Source organism: Salmo trutta, chromosome 22 (genome assembly GCF_901001165.1).
Source record: "Salmo trutta chromosome 22, fSalTru1.1, whole genome shotgun sequence".
NCBI lineage: Eukaryota > Metazoa > Chordata > Actinopteri > Salmoniformes > Salmonidae > Salmo > Salmo trutta.
In genome coordinates this window covers 25032921-25056161 of record NC_042978.1, presented here as the reverse complement: position 1 = coordinate 25056161, position 23241 = coordinate 25032921, and the positions used below count along the sequence as shown (strand labels likewise).

The 23241-nt window shown below is 41.6% G+C and overlaps 1 protein-coding gene across 2 annotated transcripts; it reads right to left on the bottom strand.

Moving 5' to 3' along the window:
- Positions 1–723: 723 nt before the first annotated feature.
- Positions 724–22275, bottom strand: impact (impact RWD domain protein). Of its 2 annotated transcripts, none has more exons than XM_029707367.1 (11): positions 22063–22275; positions 21740–21868; positions 21598–21650; positions 21410–21472; positions 21097–21182; positions 13908–14036; positions 13610–13704; positions 12727–12800; positions 12321–12411; positions 4559–4693; positions 724–1344 (listed from the first exon to the last, which is right to left on the bottom strand). In XM_029707367.1, exons 1-11 carry the CDS (start codon positions 22105–22107, stop codon positions 1285–1287), a joined length of 960 nt encoding a protein of 319 aa, XP_029563227.1. In that variant the 5' UTR covers positions 22108–22275; the 3' UTR covers positions 724–1284. The 2 variants fall into 2 exon arrangements, with proteins under 2 accessions (XP_029563227.1, XP_029563228.1); XM_029707368.1 differs by having other exon boundaries at positions 21825–21868; positions 22063–22079.
- Positions 22276–23241: the final 966 nt, after the last annotated feature.

Genomic DNA, 23241 nt, shown 5'->3' with positions numbered 1-23241 from the left:
ATTCAGACCAGAGTTTAATCTTGGTTTCATCAGACCAGAGAATCTTGCTTCACATGGTCTGAGAGTCTTTAGGTGCCTTTTGGCAAACTCCAAGCGGGCTGTCATGTGCCTTTTACTGAGGAGTGGCTTCCATCTGGCCAGTCTGCCATAAAGGCCTGATTGGTGGAGTCCTGCAGAGATGGTTGTCCTTCTGGAAGGTTCTCCATCTCCAGAGGAACTCCAGAGCTCTTTCAGAGTGACCATAGGGTTCTTGGTCACCTCCCTGACCAAGGCACTTCTCCTCCGATTGCTCAGTTTGGCTGGGAGGCCAGCTCTAGGAAGAGTTGACACAAGTCGACACAATCCTGTCTCGGCGCTCTACTGACAATTCCTTCGACTTCACGGCTTGGTTTTTATTTTGACATGCACTATCAACTGTGGGACCTTATATAGACATCTGTGTGTCTCATAGAAAAGGGTTTGAATACCTATGTAAATAAGGTATTTCTGTTTTTAATACATTTGCAAACATTTATAAAAACCTGTTTTTGCTTTGTTTTTATGGGGTATTGTGTGATTATAATTTTTTACATCCATTTTAGAATAAGGCTGTATGTAACGTAACAATGTGGAAAAAGTCAATGGGTCTGAAAACTTTCCTAAGGCACTGTAGTTGGCATGGTAATAATGACATCAAGGCTATGAAAGCGAAACTGTCTCTGTTTCAGCATGATGTACAGGGAATTTGGAAATGAGATTTTATTGTCTGTGAAACCCAGATGAAGTGTCCATTGAACTCTCAGACTGATTCAACAGTACTTTGGATGACAGAAGTTGTGGGGATTCAACCCCAGCGGAACTCAAATATCAAAGCATCTAAATACAGGCGTGACAGAAGGGAGGGGGAGAGAGAGAAAGAGACTTTTTGGAAATTAAGACATTTTGGTTATAATTTCAGACATTCCTGAAAATTACAGCTATGCTCTGAGAAGGAAAATCAGATTTACAACAAATTAATGCATTTTCCTAGTCATGTATGCAGCCCTTTTTTTATTAAAAGAAATGACTCACATAAATCAGTTTTCATGATGGTTATGAGGAGATGGGCTTACTTTCCTTTAAGCCTGAATGTTCGACACTAACATTACATAGTTGCCATGAAATTCCCATTTTCAGTTTAAGGCACAACAAAACTTTTTTGAGATTGAAGTCCTCATAGAGGTCAGAAATGTCTGTTCCTTTCTGTAAACCTTTCAACAATATTACAGAGAGCATTGCCAATGACTAGCATTGAGGATATCACTTTTACTTTGTCTTCTTGCTTTTTGACTTTTTGTTCTTCCCTCCAGCTTTGGATGCCTCATCCTGCAAAACAATAAAAGAACATTGAATAAAATAGGCAAAATAGAAAAGACGAAGAGTACCACTTCATTACAAAGCTGGAAAAGCCAGTAATTATCCTCAACCAGTGAGTTGTTTACCTTATAATCAGTGTATTAGATGTATATGCCTTCAGTGTAGTTGCATAGCAAATGGATACCAATGTTTCACCTTAATATGCATATTCCCCTGATCTGAATCAGGAAATGAGATGTGACCACCATGTTGCATTCATTATTCCACAAGACCACATTGGCCAGACAACTTGCTGAACGAGGGAGAGCTCGGTTTGTTGTTTTGAAAGTCTGAAGAAGTGTTCTATTGAAAAAGTGTCACAGCCGGCCATGACCATGAGACGGTGTACAATTGGACCAGCGTCGTCTGGGTTAGGGGAGGGTTTGGCCGGACGGCATTTCCTTATCTCATCGTGCTCTAGTGACTCCTTGTGGCGAGCTGGGCGCCTGCTAACTGAATTTGGTTGTTAGTTGGACGGTGTTTCCTCTGACACATTGGTTAGGCTGGCTTCCGGGTTAAGCGAATAGTGCATCAAGAAGCAGTGCGGCTTGGCAGGGTTGTGTTTCACAGGACGCATGGCTTTTGACCGTCGCCTCCCCGAGTCCATAGGGGAGTTGCAGCGATGAGACAAGACTAACCACCAATTGGATACCACGAAATCGGGGAGAAAAAGGGGTAAAAAAATTTCATTAAAATATACAGTGCCTTGGGAAAGTATTCAGACCCCTTGACTTTTTCCACATTTTGTTACAATACAGACTTATTCTAAAATGGATTAAATAAATAACAGTCATGAGCAATCTACACACAATACCCCATAATGACAACGCAAAAACAGTTTTTTTTACATTTTTTTACATTTATAAAATAAATACCTTATTTACATAACTATTCAGACCCTTTGCTATGAGACTCGAAATTGAGCTCAGGTTCATCCTGTTTCCACTGATTATTCTTGACATGTTTCAACAACTTGATTGGAATCCACCAGTGGTAAATTCTATTGATTGGACATGATTTGGAAAGGCACATACCTGTCTATATAAGTTCCCACAGCTGACAGTGCATGTCAGAGCAAAAACCAAGCAACGAAGTCGAAGGAATTGTCCGTAGAGCACTTTGACAGGATTGTTGTCAAGGCACATATCTGGGGAAGGGTACCAAACAATTTTTGCAGCATTTAAGATCCCCAAGAACACAGTGGCCTCCATCATTCATAAATATAAGAAGTTTGGAACCACCAACACTCTTCCTAGAACTGGCCTCCCAGCCAAACTAAGTAATCAGGGGAGAAGGGCCTTGGTCAGGGAGGTGACCAAGAACCCGATGGTCACTCTGAAAGAGCTTTAGAGTTCCTCTGTGGAGATGGGAGAACCTTCCAGAAGGACAACCATCTCTGAAGCACTCCGCCAATCAGGCCTTTATGGTAGACTGGCCAGACGGAAGCCACTCCTCAGTAAAAGGCACATGACAGCCCGCTTGGAGTTTGCCAAAAGGCACCTCAAGGACTCTCAGACCATGAGAAACAAGATTCTCTGGTCTGATGAAACCAAGATTAAACTCTTTGGCCTGAATGCCAAGCGTCACATCTGGAGGAAACCTGGCACCATCCCTACGGTGAAGCATGGTGGTAGCAGCATCATGCTGTGGGGATGTTTTTCAGAGGCAGGGACTGGGAGACTAGTCAGGATTGAGACAAAGATGAACGGAGCTAAGTACAGAGAGATCCTTGATGAAAACCTGCTCCAGAGTGCTCAGGATCTCAGAATGGGGCGAAGGTTCACCTTCCAACAGGACAACGACCCTAAGCACACAGCCAAGACAAAGCAGGAGTGGCTTCGGGCCAAGTCTCTGAATGTCCGGACCTGAACCCAATCGAACATCTCTAGAGAGACCTGAAAATAGCTGTGCAGCAACACTCCCCATCCAATCTGACAGAGCTTGAGAGGATCTCCAGAGAAAAATGGGAGAAACTCCCCAAATCAGGTGTGCCAAGCTTGTAGTGTCATACCCATGAAGACTCGATGCTGTAATCGCTGCCAAAGGTGATTCAACAAAGTACTGAGTAAAGAGTCTGAATACTTATGTAAATGTGATATTTCAGGATTTTTAAAAATATCTAAATTAGCAAACATTTCTAAAAACCTGTTTTTGCTTTGTCATTATGGGGTATTGTGTGTAGATTACTGAGGGAAAAACACAATTGAATCAATTTAGAAACGTATCAAAATGTGGAAAAAGTCAAGGGGTCTGAATACTTTCCGAAGGTGTGTGTGTACACACACACACACACACACACACACACACACACACACACACACACACACACACACACACACACACACACACACACACACACACACGTTCAAAAGTTTGGGGTCACTTAGACATTTCCTTGTTTTTGAAAGAAAAGCTAATTTTTCGTCCATTAAAATAACATCAAATTGATCAGAAATACAGTGTAGACATTGTTAATGTTGTAAATGACTATTGTAGCTGGAAATGGCAGATTTTTTTATGGAATATCTACATAGGCGTACAGATGCCCATTATCAGCAACCATCACTCCTGTGTTCCAATGGCACGTTGTGTTAGCTAATCCAAGTTAATCATTTTAAAAGGCTCATTAGAAAACCCTTTTGCAATTATGTTAGCACCGCTAAAAACTGTTTGCTGGCCTTCTAGGCAGAGTTGCAAAGAAAAAGGCAATTAAAAAAAAAATATTAAAATGGTCAAAAGAACAGACACTGGACAGAGGAACTCCATCCCGGAGTCGCCTCTTCACTGTTGACATTGAAACTGGTGTTTTGCAGTTAAACATCATTCAGTTTAACTGAATCCGCTCTGACCTTGTCCCACTTTCCATAAATAAATAACATTTGTTTCAGATAAGTAGAGGGGAATGTTTCCATTAGACTTTCAGATTAGATTCTATGTATATGCCTGCTTATGTCAAAAGCATCCAACAACGAGGAACGCAAAAACAATTCCCCATCAAGCATGATATTACAAACAAACATTTAAACTTAAATATAGATGTAAGATTAATTTTGCACACAGTATTCATTTTGAATTACATCCAAGGTCTTGTTCAACATTCAGACTAAAGTCACAAAATTTATATACTTTATTGTGGACTTATGCCAAACTTGGACACATTGCTAATAAGGAACGAGGGTCTCACCGCAGAGGATGTGTATCCCTCCTGGACCAGGATGTTTCTGGCAGAGTTGTTGATGTGTTTGAAACGGTCTGGACCCAGCAGAATCCCTCCATACCAGCGAGACACAACCACCAGCACATTCCGCACATCCAGGATCTGAGGTAGAACAACAGAGTGGTGTTGGCACAGAGGGGATGACAGTGGCACATGATAGATGTGGTAGCTACTGTATGTGTGGATGTTGATGATCGGTTTGCATAGACTCAAAGACGACTGAAAAAAATCCCATCATCACAATGAATCACAAATAATGGCTGTTTGGGGAATGATTATAAAACCGATGTTAAGCAATAAAAGAGAGGCACACAGACATGTTTTCCTCTCCCAAGATAAAGACATCAGCATACAGAGAAAATCGTTGCACAAGGATTGCTCCCACGGCAAAATATAGATAACAGACTTAATAGCTGGCATCTTCCCTTAACAGATGATTTATGTCAACAAGTGTGCTTGGAGATTTGGATGAGCAACATTCTGGTCACTGGTCCATGTACTCAAGCACCTCCTCATGTGTCATATCAAAGAGGATGTGAAGATTAGCAAGACGATTGAAAGACCACATGTGACAGGGGATGACTAGTGAACACCCCCTGGAAGCCTGGTTTCAGCTTTGCAGCTGACACAGGATGCATCTTAAAGAATAAGCCTTTATCCAGGAGAATATCTGCCTCAGTCCCTCTGCTGTCAATCAACAGCTCTCTATGCAGCAGGGGAGAATTTGGCTATGGGAGACAACGCCAATGCCATCTGTCTATTTACTGTAATAATAAACGTCTCCCTTTATTCTCCACTCCGCACTTCACATTCGTACTGCCAAAATGAGTAAATGCTAAATTCAAAACCAGAAAACGAAGAAGGGGTCTGAGAGGAAAATATATGAGAGAAAAACAGATTAAGAATCAGCCCTCAAAGTAAATTGCCTGTCAGTGTTGAGAGGTTCAAGTAGAACGTTAATCAGAATCTTCCCCAAAAGCACCTGGGTGGTAGTGGTGGGGGGTGAACATTAGACTGAAGGCTCTTTTCTTAACTTGTTTGGTCAGATTCAGTGACAATGGAAGTATGGTGACATACAGTCAGGTCCAAAATTATTGGCACCCTTGAGAAAGATGAGTGAAAAAGACGATAAAATAATTCAAATATATTTTTTTTATACTAATAAAATTGCTCAAAGAAAGAGATTTTGTTTAACAAGTAATATTTTTCTACTCAAAAAGGTAGGGGCCAAAATTATTACCTTTTAATACCTTTCTAAAATGTTTGAGTTGGAGAACATATTGGGAAGGATCTTAGACCATTCCTCCATACAGAATCTTTCCAGATCCTTGATATCCTTCGTCTGCGGTTATGGACTGTCCTCTTAAATTCAAACCACAGGTTTTCAATGGGGTCAAGTCCAAAGACTGAAATGGCCATTGCAAAATGTAAATTATAAATTGGGTGGTTCAAGCAATAAGGCACAAGGAGGTGTGGTATATGGCCAATATACCACAGCTAAGGGCTGTTCTTACGCACAACGTAACACAGAGTGCCTGGATACGGCCCTTAGCTGTGGTATATTGGCCATATACCTCAAACACCCAAGGTGTCTTATTGCTATTATAAACTGGTTACCAATGTAATTAGAGCAATAAAAATTAATATTTTGTCATACCTGTGATATACACAGTCTGGTATACCACGGCTGTCAGCCAATCAACATTCAGGGATCGAACCACCCAATTTATAATGCTTAACTAACCATTTCTTTGTGGATTTTGATTTGTGCTTGGGGTTATTGTCTTGCTGGAAGATCCACTTGCGGCCAAGTGTCAGCCTCTTGGCTAAAATGTCCTGGTACTTAGTAAAGTTCATGATGCCGTTGACCTTAACAAGGGCCACAGGACCAGGGTATGCAAAATAGCCCTAGAACATCAAAGATCCGCCACCATATTTTACAGTAGGTATGAGGTACTTTCTGTATACTTCCGTTTTTCGACACCAAACCCACCACTGGTGTTTGTGGCCAAAGAGCTCATGTGATCTGACCCTAGCACTGTCTGGAGTTTGATAAACGGCACTTGGATTGGATGTGGTAGTGCCGTGTGGCTCAGTTGGTAGAGCATGGTGTTTGCAGCATCAGGGTTGTGGGTTTGATTCCCACGGGGGACCAGTAGGAAAGAAAAAAAAAGAAGAAAAAAAATGTATGAAATGAATGCATTCACTACTGTAAGTCGCTCTGGATAAGAGCGTCTGCTAAATGACTCAAATATAAAAATATAAATGTAAACATGTGCTATGGTCATAAATCGGTCTCCATTGAACAGACTCAGTGCAACCTATAATCCAAAATCAGATTGTCCAGAGCATAGATAGAGCAGCGTCCTGTGGGGTTCAGGCTGAACCGTTCAGCTCAGTACAAATTCCTCTCAAGATGTCTTATCCCACTCAGACATTGCTATTGTTTTTGAAAAGGGGCTACCATCAAAAGGCAGATTCATCTGAGAAACGTGTATACAAGACTCTGGACTCAGCAGAGAAATCCAATGAGACATTTCACTGTGGTGCACTCATAGTCTGACATTTGCCATTCTTGTAAGCTGATGTAGTGGATGCTGTGGGTGAATACGAATGCATGAAAACGATTTGATTGTTAGAGCCTCAGTCTGTACCCACTAACATTGACTGAGACAGGAATGAAAGCTTGCTTGAATTATGGATAGGCATGAGTACTCGAATGGACGTCAAAGATCAATCTTTAACACGAGATTTAAAGAAAAAAAAATACTATAAAACGATTTTTTTCTTGAAGTCAATGTTAATTTGCTTTGACTTTAGTGTTCCATTTGTACTTGGGCATTTGCGGGTCACAACAAAAAACGAAACCAACTTCAAGCCAAGCATCACACCGTTCTTCTCCCTAAATTCTCTTTCCCCTCCGTGTCTCAATCACATTCCGGCCACTCCCTGCGCACACAAGCTGCCAGTAGGCCTACACAAATAAACGGCTATAAAAAAGTATATAACTGATGAGTCCTAGGATTGCCAACTGTTCCGTATTAGCCGGGATGTCCCTTATATTGCGCTAAATGGGTTTGTCCCATACGGGACCCCTCTTGTCCTGTATATTCATCCAATCACAGTATAGCGTAAACGCGCCAATTCCTGCAAAGTAATTTCTGTTGTTGTTCGGTCGGTTTGGCATATCAAGGAAATATGGACAAACCTGCAAAAAATAAAAGACTGTGCAGCTACAATAAACAATGTCAAGCTAAAAAGACGTGTGTTCAGCCCGTCAGTGGTGACTTGACGAAAGCTTTCTGTACTGTATGTCGTCGGGAATTCTCAATTGGCCATGGAGGGGAGACTCAGCATGCATCCACAGAAATGCACAAGGCCCCCTAGCTAAAGGTGCTAGCAATATCGGTGCATTCTTCTTGACGTCTATTGCGGAAACTGACAAAATTGGAAAACACCACTCCGTTTACCAGTTATTGAGCAGTGCCAACAATCGCATTCTGAAAGCGAATTGCCCAGCTCACACAGCTCATAATGCCTGCAAGCACGCTTCCGATCAGCTGTCAGTGGATATTGAGACAATTGTTTTAAAGAGCTACAGCCACTTATCACTATCTGCTTCCCGAAGAGAGGAACTGCGTGCATTTTTCGCCTTTGTTGACATTGAGTGGCGTGAAATTCTGCGACATGTTTGCACACGATGGCTCGCTCTTCATCCAGCTGTCGACCGTCTCCTGCGACGCTGGCCAGGTCTTACTTCATACTTCAGGTCCCTTGGAGACCTGTCCTGTGGCACTGAAGAGTATTTTTGAGTATGAAGAAAAAACGGAAGTAGCTGAGATGTTTCTGCTTTTTCCACGTGGGGTGTGTTTATGACCAACTCGTAAAAAAGCGGGAGGAAACAACGCTCTGCATCACAGATGTTTACGAGGAAGTTCAAAATAAAGACGCTTCAGCGGAAACAGACAGCTTTTTTGGATACCAGACCAAGCAGTTGATGGACAAACAGTTGTCATCAAAGGTCGAAGCAGCAACAGGACTTTAAGTTCTATGACACTGTCATTACATACATTGACAAGTGGTTTGATTTCTCACCGGAAAATGTAATGATGAAACTGAAACCGATCGGCCTCTATGAGCTCTCCTTCACTGACCTGGAGCAGCTGGTGGTTGCCCTCAAAATGACAGACAGTCAGTATGGACCAACTCTATGAAGAGTTTTGTGCTAGCCCGGAGGGAATACAGAAAGCCAGACAGGATACCACAAAATCCACCAGTGAGAAGTGGGTGGCAGTTTTCCAAAACCTAGGGAAAGCCAACTTGATCAACATGTTCAGGATTGTCTCATTTGTCCTCAGTGTGCCAGGCTCAAATGCCTTTGTAGAGAGGATTTTCTCTCTGGTGACCATTAAATGGTCAGACTCAAGAAACAGATGCAGCACAGAGCTGATCAAAAATGAACTTCAAATATCTGTGATTTGTCATGTAATGACTTCTCTCTGGCTATGCAAAAGGACAAAGGACTGCTTGAATCAGTCAAGAGCAGCAAAAAATATGTAGACTTGGTGAGTGACTCATGCCCCTCTTTTGCATTTTAAATGTTTTATTTTTTGCTGTAAAGGCCCAACTTGTGATTTCTTTGATCATTAATTTTGAGGTTTATTCACATAATGATACAGTTTTAGTAAAGCTATAGACTAAATGGAATATACAAATGTTTTGCCTTTCCAATTGAATAAGAATATGAATATACACTGTATATTCATTCACACAACACCCACACCACTATGGCACCGTGCACTGGCACGCCACCTTTTGTCCCTTATTTGGTAGTGAGAAAGTTGGTAACCCTACCGATGATATACACAAGTTACATTCCTTACCAAATGAGGAAAGTTTTATCACAAATTCAAAATGGACTGGTTGACTGAAGTAGGAAAATATGTTCCAACAACAAGCTGCAGTTTTGGAATAATTGCTTCCCGTCTATCTTACATTTACATTACATTTAAGTCATTTAGCAGACACTCTTATCCAGAGCGACTTACAAATTGGTGCATTCACCTTATGATATCCAGTGGAACAACCACTTTACAATAGTGCATCTAAATCTTTTAAGGGGGGGGGGGGGGTTAGAAGGATTACTTTATCCTATCCCAGGTATTCCTTAAAGATGTGGGGTTTCAGGTGTCTCCGGAAGGTGGTGATTGACTCCGCTGTCCTGGCGTCGTGAGGGAGCTTGTTCCACCATTGGGGTGCCAGAGCAGCGAACAGTTTTGACTGGGCTGAGCGGGAACTGTACTTCCTCAGAGGTAGGGAGGCGAGCAGGCCAGAGGTGGATGAACGCAGTGCCCTTGTTTGGGTGTAGGGCCTGATCAGAGCCTGAAGGTACGGAGGTGCCGTTCCCCTCCGCTTAAGCTACTTTGAAAACTGCTAGTGCCATTTAGAACTGGTTAACCTAGGCTTCAACCCCCCTAAACAGACAAGTTCCATCAGAATCATTAAGTATAGGCCTACTCAGCAAACAGATGTCGTGGTCGTAATTCATGCAGTGTTCAATGTGGAATTGTTAATCAGTACAACAACAAAAAAATGCATGAAATGAAATGTATGTATTCACTACTGTAAGTCGCTCTGGATAAGAGCGTCTGCTAAATGACTAAAATGTGAATGTTAATCCATTTGGAAAATTCCAAAGGACAAGCAGAATAAAAAGAAATCGAACGTCTGTACATTAAAAATAAACATTTGTTTTAAAGACTGTAAAAATGAGTCTCTGCTTGCCACTCAGCATTAAATAACCCTCTAGAGTCGATTGATTCACCGGCAGAGCTAGAGTGGTGTTTGTCAGAAAACATATCTTTTTTTTTACGTACGGGTTACCTTCAGACAAGTTCCGTGACACTTGTGGGGGTCATAGAGTAAAACAGGAAACACCATCATGAGAGTCTCTTCTTTCCATAATAGTTTGTATGTCAAACCGTACGGATGCTACAGACGTTTTCGTGAGAAGACCGATTTTCGGTCTCTACACACACACATACAGTGCATTCGGAAAGACCCCTTAACTTTTGACACATTTTATTACATTACAGCCTTATTCTAAAATTAATAAAATACACACACAACCCCATAATGACAAAGCAAAAACAGTAAATCTTTTTGCAAATGTATAAAAAATAAAACAAATACCTTATTTACATAATTATTCAGACCCTCTGCTATGAGACTCAAAATTAAGCTCAGGTGCATCCTGTTTCCATAGATCATCCTTGAGATGCTTCTACAACTTGATTGGAGCACCTGTGGTAAATTCAATTGATTGGACATTATTTAGAAAGGAACACACCTGTCTATATAAAGGTCCCACAGTTGACTGTGCATGTCAGAGCAAAAACCAAGCCATGAGGTCGAAGGAATTGTCAATACAGATCCGAGACAGGATTGTGTAGAGGCAGAGATCTGGGGAAAGGTACCAACAAAATTCTGCAGCATTGAAGGTCCCCAAGAACACAGTGGCCTCCATCATTCTTAAATGTAAGAAGTTTGGAACCACCAAGACTCTTCCTAGAGCCTGTCCGCCCGGCCAAACTGAGCAATTGCGGGAGAAGGGCCTTGGTCAGGGAGGTGACCAAGAATCCGATGTTCACTCTGACAGAGCTCCAGAGTTTCTCTGTGGAGATGGGAGAACCTTCCAGAAGGACAACCATCTCTGCAGCACTCCACCAAGCAGGCCTCTATGGTAGACTGGCCAGACAGAAGCCACTCCTAAGGGATGTTTTTCAGAGGCAGAGACTGGGAAACTAGTCAGGATCAAGGGAAAGATGAACGGAGCAAAGTACAGAGTGATCCTTGATGAAAACCTGCTCGGGACCTCAGACTGGGGCGAAGGTTCACCTTCCAACAGGACAACGACCCTAAGCACACAGCCAAGACAATGCAGGAGTGGCTTTGTATTTTTTATAAATTTGCCTAAACTTCTAAAAACCTGTTTTTGCTTTGTCATTATGGGGTATTGTGTGTAGATTGATTTGGTGAAAAAACAATAATCAATTTTAGAATAAGGCTGTAATGCAACAAAATGTGGAAAAAGTCAAGGGGTCTGAATACTTTCCGAATGCACTGCATTTCCTGAGCTTTCTTATATCTCCTAGATATAGGAAAAACACTTCTAAACCTTAATTCTTATGATTTATTTTTTGACTGTCTTTTTTGCCAATTATTAACGTTATTCAATGCATTTCTCTGGGCTTTAGTAGTAAAGGCCAAATTCTATATTTTATCAAATCATTTTTTTCATTAAAAAAAATCATACCTAAAGGGGTCCTACATTTCAAAATCAAATAGCTAAATGATCCATAGTATGACCATTTTTTAATTTCACCTTTATTTAAACATAGTATGACCATCTTAAAACAATTCCATATGACTAGCGTACAGGGGGTGTACTTGTACATCAAGCTGCCTCACGCTACAGAAACAGGACATAGGCTCCTGCCAAGGCTTGTGCATGGCTACTTATCAAAGTGAATCTTAAATAGGATATATTGTACATTACCTTGGACTTAACATTATATTGAAGTTATAAACAGTAGAGGGTCAGTGAACCTCAAGACCACAGAGGGTTGGTTTGAAAACGTAAAATGGGTCCTTGAGGCATAAGGCAACCGTGTGAATACCAAATGAAACACTAGAGGGAACGGAGCAAAGTGGACATAGAGCAAAGCACCTGTAGTAAGTGAAGCAATCGTCCTCCCGCTGCGGTCTCTCCATCATCCTCACAGTCCTGCAGGAAACTCTGCTTTTCTTCACAGTATATCCTACAGTACAGAGAATAAAGGTTGTAGTTGGTTGAGACTTTTAGTATGAGAATGTACTTAAACTGCATGTCTCCTTGAAGGAAACTTTTCAATGCTCTAAATGTCAGCATCTCCTGTTGGGTTAATGACCACCCAGAAAGCATATCAAGCATCTCATAAAGGCTCAATGTAACTCATTAAACCTAGCAGAGCTCCGTTCTGCCTACTTACAGCACACACATCGTCAAATAACAATTGATCAACTGTGTGATTAGAGAGATCTAAACCCACTGAATATTACAACCTGTTATGTATATTCAAAACTGGATGCTCTACCTGTATGCATAAATATTGTGAGTGGCGCTTGCAATCTTCTTGTTTTCAAACAGCTTGTCAAGAACCATTCTAACCTGAAACACAAAAACAAATCTGTTTGAATTGCCTCCTTTCCTCTAATCAAACTCTTAACATTAGAAGTATGATGGGTACGTCTATCCCTAAAGTACAACTTCTGCAGTAAAGACAGAAAGGTAGCCCACTCATCTGAGAACTCCTGTGTGGTGCATAAAGATGAGGGTAATCATTGATTCCTCTTCAAACAGATGGCATATCCAACAGAAAGACTAAGATAAAACCCCAAACAGGTTCGGTTGACTCCTACTCATGACAATATATTAGGTAACTTTATTTCAGAAGTTTGTATAAGCAGTTTTCTTATAAAAAACAGCCTACTTGTATATTGGGTGGGTAATCGTAATACTGAAAATGTACAGCATGTAAAAAGAGAACCATACAGTTGTGTAATAGTTAACTGTTAATGCTTATGGTACAATGTGCACTGTAATTACATCTACACAGTTCATGTACTCTCCAGGAAATTACATAATTATCACTGTCTAAATTGCAATTGATGGTAGGTGAGATATGTTTAAAGCAGCTCTTTCCATTATCATCCTGAGAACATTTAGCAGCAGGAGCACAGCCTGAGGATGTTTAGTTTTCCATATTGGAAGCACATTAGCATTGAAACTACATCCTCTCCACATGAGCTTTAACTCACAGCTTCTTCTCTCTCCCAACAGGGTAGCATTGTCTAGCATGATTTTGAAGATTTTAAGGCTTGTGATTTACTTCCCTAACTTTTTCTGTGATGGATGTGAGAATATGAATGTTTTATAGTCAGAGAGAGGAGGGAGACAGGAGAGGGCCTACACAGTACCTGTCTAGGTGTTACCACAGGGGCTAAGTGTGGTTGGAAGGTGCTGCGTCTTTCTGTTATCGTCTCCCCCAGTTTTATAGGAGGTAGTTCCTTATCTACAAAGATTTAGAAACACAAAAATAAAAGGCACAAGTAAGAACCAATTAACACTGGATTAGCACGTGGGCAGCAAGCACAATTCAGTTTATATACAAAATGTAAACTGTTCCTTCCTTTCAGATACGATTAAAATTAAGGCTTAGAAAGTACTTGTTTTTTTATTCTTTCTCTATTCAAGAATATGCAGTCAGTGCCATACCACTTGAGTGATTTTCGAAGAGGTGTACATTCTCTTTGTTCAGCTTCAGAGTGCGGTAATCAGGCATTTCTACATCATCCGCCACTTCCTCCTCCTCTGTTGCCATATTTCTCACCTCTGGTTGCTCCACTGTGAGAGAAGTAGAAAGATGGACAGGCTGTGAAATGAATTCAATGTGTATTTGTGATTGTGTATCTTTGTGTCCCATGATGCATTTGAGTGACTTTGAAGGTCCTTTCTGCCTTAGCTATATGCCTAATTTACATGGACACCTACCACGCAGGTCCCATCTTTAGATAATTACCATTGCATGACCGTAAAATTAACAAAATGTTCTAACAAGACAGATAAAGCCAATTAAGAGGGATAAGTAGAACAAGGGTTACTTTGAATGTTAATATACTGATATTTCTGGGCAAAATTATACTTAAAAGTACAGGTGTACTATACTAAAAAGTGCATACAGTGCCTTCAGAAAGAAACTCCCGAGCCCATAAAGATGACAAGCATACCCATAACATGATGCAGCCACCACCATGCTTGAAAATATGAAAAGTGGTACTCAGTGATGTATTGTATTTGCCCCAAACATAACACTTAGTATTCAGTACAATTTTTTTGCAATATTATTTTTGTGCCTTACTGCAAACAGGATGCATGTTTTGAAAGCTTCCTTCCTTTCACGTTGTAATTTATGTTAGTATTGTGCCTTACTACTAGTTTATTTTCATTCCAATCTCCATTGCATTAGCGTAGCCTCTCCTGTAGCCTGTCAACTATGTGTCTGTCTATCTCTGTTCTCTCCTCTCTGCACAGGCCACACAAACGCCTCACACCGCGTGGCCGCTGCCACTCTAACGTGGTGGTCCCAGCGCGCACGACCCACGTGGAGTTCCAGGTCTCCGGCAGCCTCTGGAACTGACGGTCTGCGGCCAACAAGGCAGAGTTCATCTCAGCCTATGCTACCCTCCAGTCCCTCGACTTCTTGGCGCTGACGGAAACATGGATTACCACAGAAAACACTGCTACTCCTACTGCTCTCTCCTCGTCTGACCACGTGTTCTCGCATACCCCGAGAGTATCTGGTCAGCGGGGTGGTGGCACTGGAATCCTCATCTCTCCCAAGTGGACATTCTCTCTTTCTCCCCTGACCCATCTGTCTATCTCCTCCTTTGAATTCCTTGCTGTCACAGTCAAGCTTAACATTCTTATCATTTAAGCTTAACATCCTTATTTATCGCCCTCCAGGTTCCCTTGGAGAATTCATCAATGAGCTTGACGCCTTGATAAGTTCCTTTCCTGAGGATGGCTCACCCCTCACAGTTCTGGGTGACTTTAACCTCCCTACGTCTACCTTTGACTCATTTCTCTCTGCCTCCTTCTTTCCACTCCTCTCCTCTTTTGACCTCACCCTCTCACCGTCCCCCCCTACTCACAAGGCAGGCAATACGCTTGACCTCATCTTTACTAGATGCTGTTCTTCTACTAATCTCACTGCAACTCCCCTCCAAGTCTCCGACCACTACCTTGTATCCTTTTCCCTCTCGCTCTCCTCCAACACTACTCACTCTGTCCCTACTCAGATGGTATTGCGCCGTCTCAACCTTCGCTCTCTCTCTCCTGCTACTCTCTCCTCTTCCATCCTATCATCTCTTCCCTCTGCTCAATCCTTCTCCAACCAATCTCCTGATTCTGCTTCCTCAACCCTCCTCTCCTCCCTTTCTCCATCCTTTGACTCTATATGTCCCCTATCCTCCCGGCCGGCTCGGTCCTCCCCTCTTGCTCCGTGGCTTGACGACTCATTGCGAGCTCACAGAACAGGGCTCCGGGCAGCCGAGCGGAAATGGAGGAAAACTAGCCTCCCTGCGGACATGGCATCTTTTCACTCCCTCCTCTCTACATTTTCTTCCTCTGTTTCTGCTGCTAAAGCCACTTTCTACCACTCTAAATTCCAAGCATCTGCCTCTAACGCTAGGAAGCTCTTTGCCACCTTCTCCTCCCTCCTGAATCCTCCTCCCCCTCCCCCCCTCCTCCCTCTCTGCGGATGACTTCGTCAACCATTTTGAAAAGAAGGTTGACGACATCCGATCCTCGTTTGTTAAGTCAAACGACACCGCTGGTCCTGCTCACATTGCCCTACCCTATGCTTTGACCTCTTTCTCCCCTCTCTCTCCAGATGAAATCTTGCGACTTGTGACGGCCGGCCGCCCAACAAGCTGCCCGCTTGACCCTATCCCCTCCTCTCTTCTCCAGACCATTTCCGGAGACCTTCTCACCTCGCTCATCAACTCATCCTTGACCGCTGGCTACGTCCCTTCTGTCTTCAAGAGAGCGAGAGTTGCCCCCCTTCTCAAAAAACCTACACTTGATCCCTCTGATGTCAACAACTACAGACCAGTATCCCTTCTTTCTTTTCTCTCCAAAACTCTTGAGCGTGCCGTCCTTGGCCAGCTCTCTTGCTATCTCTCTCAGAATGACCTTCTTGATCCAAATCAGTCAGGTTTCAAGACTGGTCATTCAACTGAGACTGCTCTTCTCTGTGTCACGGAGGCTCTCCGCACTGCTAAAGCTAACTCTCTCTCCTCTGCTCTCATCCTTCTAGACCTATCTGCTGCCTTTGATACTGTGAACCATCAGATCCTCCTCTCCACCCCCTCCGAGTTGGGCATCTCCGGCGCGGCTCACTCTTGGATTGCGTCCTACCTGACAGGTCGCTCCTACCAGGTGGCGTGGCGAGAATCCGTCTCCGCACCACGTGCTGTCACCACTGGTGTCCCCCAGGGCTCAGTTCTAGGCCCTCTCCTATTCTCGCTATACACCAAGTCACTTGCCTCTGTCATATCCTCACATGGTCTCTCCTATCATTGCTACGCAGACGACACACAATTCATCTTCTCCTTTCCCCCTTCTGATAACCAGGTGGTGAATCGCATCTCTGCATGTCTGGCAGACATTTCAGTGTGGATGATGGATCACCACCTCAAGCTGAACCTCGGCAAGACGGAGCTGCTCTTCCTCCCGGGGAAGGACTGCCCGTTCCATGATCTCGCCATCACGGTTGACAACTCCATTGTGTCCTCCTCCCAGAGTGCTAAGAGCCTTGGCGTGACCCTGGACAACACCCTGTCGTTCTCCGCTAACATCAAGGCGGTGACCCGATCCTGTAGGTTCATGCTCTACAACATTCGCAGAGTACGACCCTGCCTTACACAGGAAGCGGCGCAGGTCCTAATCCAGGCACTTGTCATCTCCCGTCTGGATTACTGCAACTCGCTGCTGGCGGGGCTCCCTGTCTGTGCCATTAAACCCCTACAACTCATCCAGAACGCCGCAGCCCGTCTGGTGTGCAACCTTCCCAAGTTCTCTCACGTCACCCCGCTCCTCCGCACACTCCACTGGCTTCCAGTTGAAGCTCGCATCTGCTACAAGACCATGGTGCTTGCCTAAGGAGCTGTGAGGGGAACGGCACCTCCGTACCTTCAGGCTCTGATCAGTCCCTACACCCAAAGAAGGGCACTGCGTTCATCCACCTCTGGCCTGCTCGCCTCCCTACCTCTGCGGAAGCACAGTTCCCGCTCAGCCCAGTCAAAACTGTTCGCTGCTCTGGCACCCCAATGGTGGAACAAGCTCCCTCACAACGCCAGGACAGCGGAGTCAATCACCACCTTCCGGAGACACCTGAAACCCCACCTCTTTAAGGAATACCTGGGATAGAATAAAGTAATCCTTTTAACCCCCCCCCAAAAAAGATAGATGTACTATTGTAAAGTGGTTGTTCTACTGGATATCATAAGGTGAATGCACCAATTTGTAAGTCGGTTTGGATAAGAGCGTCTGCTAAATGACGTAAATGTAAATGTAATGTAAATGTTGTTGATCCATCCTCAGTTTTCTCCTATCACAGCCTCTGTGACCGTTTTAAAAATCACCATTGGCCTCATGGTTAAATCCCTGAATGGTTTCCTTCCTCTCCGGCAACTGAGTTAGGAAGAGCGCCTGTATATTTGTAGTGACCGGGTGTATTAATACACCATCTAAGGTGTAATTAAGAACTGCACCATGCTCAAATGGATATTCAACATTATTATATATATTTTTTACCTATCTATTAATACGTGCCCTTCTTCGCGAACCAGTGGAAAACCTCCCTGGTCTTTGTTGTTGAATCTGTGTTTGAAATTCACTGCTCGACTGAGGGCCCTTACAGATAATTGTATGTGTGGAGTACAGAGATTGGGTAGTCATTTAAAAATCATGTTAAAGACTATTTTTGCACAGTGAGTGAGTTCAGGCAACTTAAGAAAATATTTATTCCTGAACTTATTTAAATCAAGATATTTCAGCTTTTAATTTTTTAATAATTTGTAAACATTTCTAAAAACATAATTCCACTTTGACATTATGGGGTATTGTGTGTAGATCAATGACAGAAAATCTGAATTTAATCAATTTTAAATTCAGTTTGTAACAACAAAAATTTGGAAAAAGTCCAGTGGTGTTAATACTTTCTTGAAGGCACTGTACAACTACTATATTAATTAAATATACAATGCATAACCAAATTATGCCATTGAACTTTATGGTGCTATAATGATTATTGAGTCCATGTACATCTACAGTGGGGTCTGAAATTAATGACACCCTTGATAAAGATGAGCAAAAATGACTAACATTAATCATTCAAATACTGAGCTATACTGTATGCTCAACAAATTGGGGAAATTATATTTTTTATACCAATACAATTGCTCAGAGAAATATTTTGTTTTACAAGTAATATATTTTTTTCTCAAAAAGGTAGGGGTCAAAATTATTGACACCCTTGTTTTCAATACTTTACATTGCGAGGAAAATGGCACTGATCCTTTTTCTAAAAAGTTTAATGAGTTGGATCCATACAAAATCCTTCCAGATCCTTGATATTCCGCATCTGCGGTTATGGACTGCCCTCTTCAATTCAAACCACAGGTTTTCAATGATTTTCACATGCTTTCTAGACAACAGATGTAGACTAACGACTGGTTACTTACGGGTCCGTTTCCAACAACGCAGAGTTAAAGATAAACATTAAAAAAATTGAAATAGTGACACAGTGAATAATGAAAAAAAACCAGAGTAGAAAATAACATGGTACTGGTACTCCCAGTATATAGCCAAGTCGATGTGCAGGGGTACGAGTTTATTGAGGTAGCTATGTACTGTACATATAGGTAGCGGTAAAGTGACTAGATAATAGACAGTAGCAGCAGTGTGTGTGTGTGTGTGTGTGTGTTGGGGTGTCAGTGTAAGGATGTGTGAGCGTGCGGTCGGATCCCAAGCAGTTGCCATACCAAACAGGGATGCAGCCAGTCAAGATGCTCTCGATGGTGCAGATGTATAACTTTTTGAGGATCATTCATGTAGAAAATATGAAATATTAAGAAAATCCCTGGAATGAGTAGGTGTGCCCAAACCTGTGACTAGTACTGTATATATTATTTTACACATATTTAACCCCTTTTTTTGAGTAGGCACATTCATGTTTTAAAATGGTACCGGTTACCTTCAGATTAGTCCCCATTTCTTTGTGGATTATTATGTGTTTGTGGTTATTGTCTTACTGGAAGATCCACTTGTGGCCAAGTTTCAGCCGCTGGCAGAGGCAACCAGGTTTTTCGCTAAAATGACCTGGTACTAGGTAAAGTTCATGATGCCATTGACCTTAACAAGGGCCTCAGGACCAGTGGAAGCAAAACAATGCCATAACATCAAAGATCCTCCATCATATTTTACAGTAGGGGGTTCTTTTCTGCTTATGGATTCTCATTTCAACACCAAACCCACCACTGGTGTGTGTGGCCAAAGAGCTCTATTTTCATGTCATCTGACCAAAGCACCAGGTCCAATTCGAGTGCCAATGCCGTTTAGCAAACTCCAGACATTTACATATGTGGGATGAAATTAAAATGTTGCTTTTTGGCCACGCACACCAGTGGTGGGATTGGCATTGAAATAAGAATGCATGAACAGAAATAAACCCCATACCTACTGTAAAATATGGTGGTGGACACAATGTAGCTCAGTATTTGAATTATTTATTTTAAGCTCATCTTTATCACGGGTGTCAATAATTTCAGACCCCACTGTATAGGCCTTTTCATCAAATAATCCCAAATCACTTCTCTGACAGCTTTTAATCTAGATAACGATGCTTCCACAAGTAAATTTATTGCATTTAGAATAGTAGGAGTTCATTAAAAAGAGGAAAACATTGCAATGAGAATACATTTAAATGAAGGTTCAGAGGGCATTAACACCAACCATTTCCCAAATCAGTTGCTCGTTATAGAAGAGGACACAAGCTGCAATTTGACACAAAATACAAGTTTCAACTTGCCATTTATACTTTTATGAATGTGCTCCAAACTGAATGATTCCCTCTAAAGCAAGGATGCTTTGATCTATAACCAGCATCTAATTTTCACAGCATTTCTCCCATTTCAGTTGATCATAACAACTGTACAGAGAGAAAGAACATAATTACAATGATAGGACTGCATCCATATTGATGGATTCCATAGTCATTAACTGAAATAGTACTAAATTAAAGCACTGTGCTTAATTAGCTAACAAGTTTAACGGCTTTAGAAAGTGAAGAGTTAGAATAATATGGTATCCTGTTTTTCTTGGTGTTCAAAAAGGGAAATAAAAGGCATTAAGACTCATCCATTCATAGAAAACCATTTTCACAGACACTACAACAACCAAATGTACTTCTCTTTCCTCAGTCTCTTTTTAAAAATATTTGACAAAGGTTTCGTCACAGGCTCACAGCACTGAAAGCCATTACTCAGATACTGATCTTCATTCAGTTAAATTACAGAAACAGGAAAGAGGGCTTTTCATATACCACCCACCAAGTCTTGTGTTCATCTTATCACAATGATGCATGGGAGCACATCAAAGACCTGAATGAAAGACCCCAAGAATTCTGACTGTCATCTCCAAGAAAGGAAAGAGATCGAAATCAAGCTTTCTCAATAGTTTTTCTGTCTGAGCTCATGGGCATTGATATCTACCTTTATGAGGAAGGCAATGGGTGCACACTTTTATAATTGGATTTCTGGAGTTGGAAAAAATTATTTATTTACTGCCCTCTAGTGAAAAAAATAAAGCATACTATCAATCAGACGTGACATGTGATTCTCACCTGTGTCTGTGCTTTGGGATTTCTCCAGGAGGAACTCTCGGATCTTCTCCACCCAGAGGTAGAGGATGCTTTCCCCAGTATTCTCCCTGTTAGGAAAGACACCACTGGTTAGTTTGATGTCAGTGGAGGCATATCTACTCAGACATGGGTGAAACAGGGTAATGGACTGTAATCAGCAATACCGCAAGCTAACATGGCTTCACCATCAGGCAATCCATCTTTAGGTTAGCCTTATGACGGAATCCCCTCCATCTTCAGGGATAACTATTCTGTGCTTCATGTACAGTAGTCGGTGATTATGAAATCCACTTACACATAGAGCTCCTCAAGGCTGTTGGACAGGGTCTTTCTATCAGGGCCTCGCAACCATGCTGCACTGCAGGAGGAGAGAAGGCAGAATATGGCTAAAATGTTAGTCTTAATAATGAGCTTTTTTTATGCCTGATACATGTTTATCAGAGGTAGTGTAAGTGTACTGTAAAACCCAACATGTAGACTTACTTTATTTGGTAGACAGGTGGCGCTGCACTTGGGTAATCATGTGGAAGAATGATCTAATTATGGAAATTAAACTCTTGAGTTATTGTTATCATACACTGCTCTGAAACTTTTTAAACACACAAAAATGTAATGAAACAATTACCTGTAAACATGCTTTCAGTTTTGGATAGTCTATATCATCAGTTATTTTGATACAAAATATTCTTGCTGCTTCATCAATAACACACCATTCGTCACCGTATATGGAGGAAAGTGCCTCGACCTCTTCGATCTGATGAAGAAAATAGTGTAATATTGTGTTATAATAATAATGTATTCATCTAAAAGCTTTCTCTCATGTCTGTTTTTATAGTTGAGTCAAATATATAAAAGTATGAGTCAAAGTACAAAATTGGTCATACTCTCCACTAATGTGAACGTCAGTCATGCCCAGCCCTGAGTTCTGTACAACAGTAGGGTACTTACTTGAGATTGAAGATCCCCTGCATTCCCAACATCTATGTTTGCCATTAATTTATCCAAAGCAAGTAAGCAGACAAACACTTCAGTTCATACTTAGAAATAGTAGTGTTACAGCAGTCTATTCGTACAGTATCAACACAAAATTAGCTCGATAAGAGGCTTGCTTGACATTCTGTATCACCAACTCAGCTGTTGCTCTGACAGGACGGAACCACCTCCGGGTCAAGGTTTTCACGTACTACCAAAATAAGAGTCCTTATTTGAAATCAATGATATATACATCATTGTTTGAAACACAGTGGATTAATTAGCTAAACAAATATTATAGCAATCATCACTAATTTTTATTTCAAGGAAATGTAAATCAATGTAAAATTCCATATCAATCACTTTCTCCCCACCATTTCATATTTTGAACCAGAACTTTTACAATGAAATGTATTCACCTTTTGACCCGGAAATGATAGTTTATATCATAAACGCTTGGTATGAGTTACGAAAGGTCCTCTAGCTAGATGTTTTAAAACTTTGTGGAATTATCGCCACGTCAGCAACCCGTGGTCACGGCATATAGATCCTCTTAAATTATTAATATAGATTGTTCTAATTCCTAATTATATAGGCCACACCCAATGATTTATATATACACGCCTCACCCAATTGTGTATATATAGGCCTCACCACAGTTGGCAATATTAGGACTTTCGTTGTGGGCTTTCAAAATAAAAGCCCGCAGTAAAACGCTATGCGTATGATACGAATCAATATTTGTTTGCAATTTTGCATCGTGCATAATTTTATGTTTTTATTGTCACATACACCGGATAGGTGCAGTGAAATGTGTTCTTTTACAGGGTCAGCCATAATGTGTGCATTATAGTCATAGTGCATTGTGATACAAAAATATAACCACATATGGGGAAAATATAAACTCAAGAGTGTTCTTACTTTTTATAAGATCAAGAATATTATTATTTGGAGAACATTGAGAAATGGTTGGAGTCTAAGTATATGAATGTAATGAACATTAAAATATTTAAAATAGAAAAATAGAAATCACTATTTGGAAGGATGCCGTTTTGAAATGTATTGACTAACTGTATTTATGTTGTGTTGCGCAAATTTGGACTGTAGAAAATAATATAGATTGTGTGTTTGTTCCTTTACAACTGGGACGATGTG

Excerpts from the sequence above, each read along its gene's own strand:
- impact (XM_029707367.1), bottom strand. The coding sequence starts at position 22,107 with ATGGCAAACATAGATGTTGGGAATGCAGGGGATCTTCAATCTCAA. Across the intron at positions 21,651-21,739 it reads AACTGAAAGCATGTTTACAG|ATCATTCTTCCACATGATTA; the intron begins GTAATTGTTTCA and ends TTCCATAATTAG. Across the intron at positions 21,183-21,409 it reads AGCCTTGAGGAGCTCTATGT|GGAGAATACTGGGGAAAGCA; the intron begins GTAAGTGGATTT and ends CTTTCCTAACAG.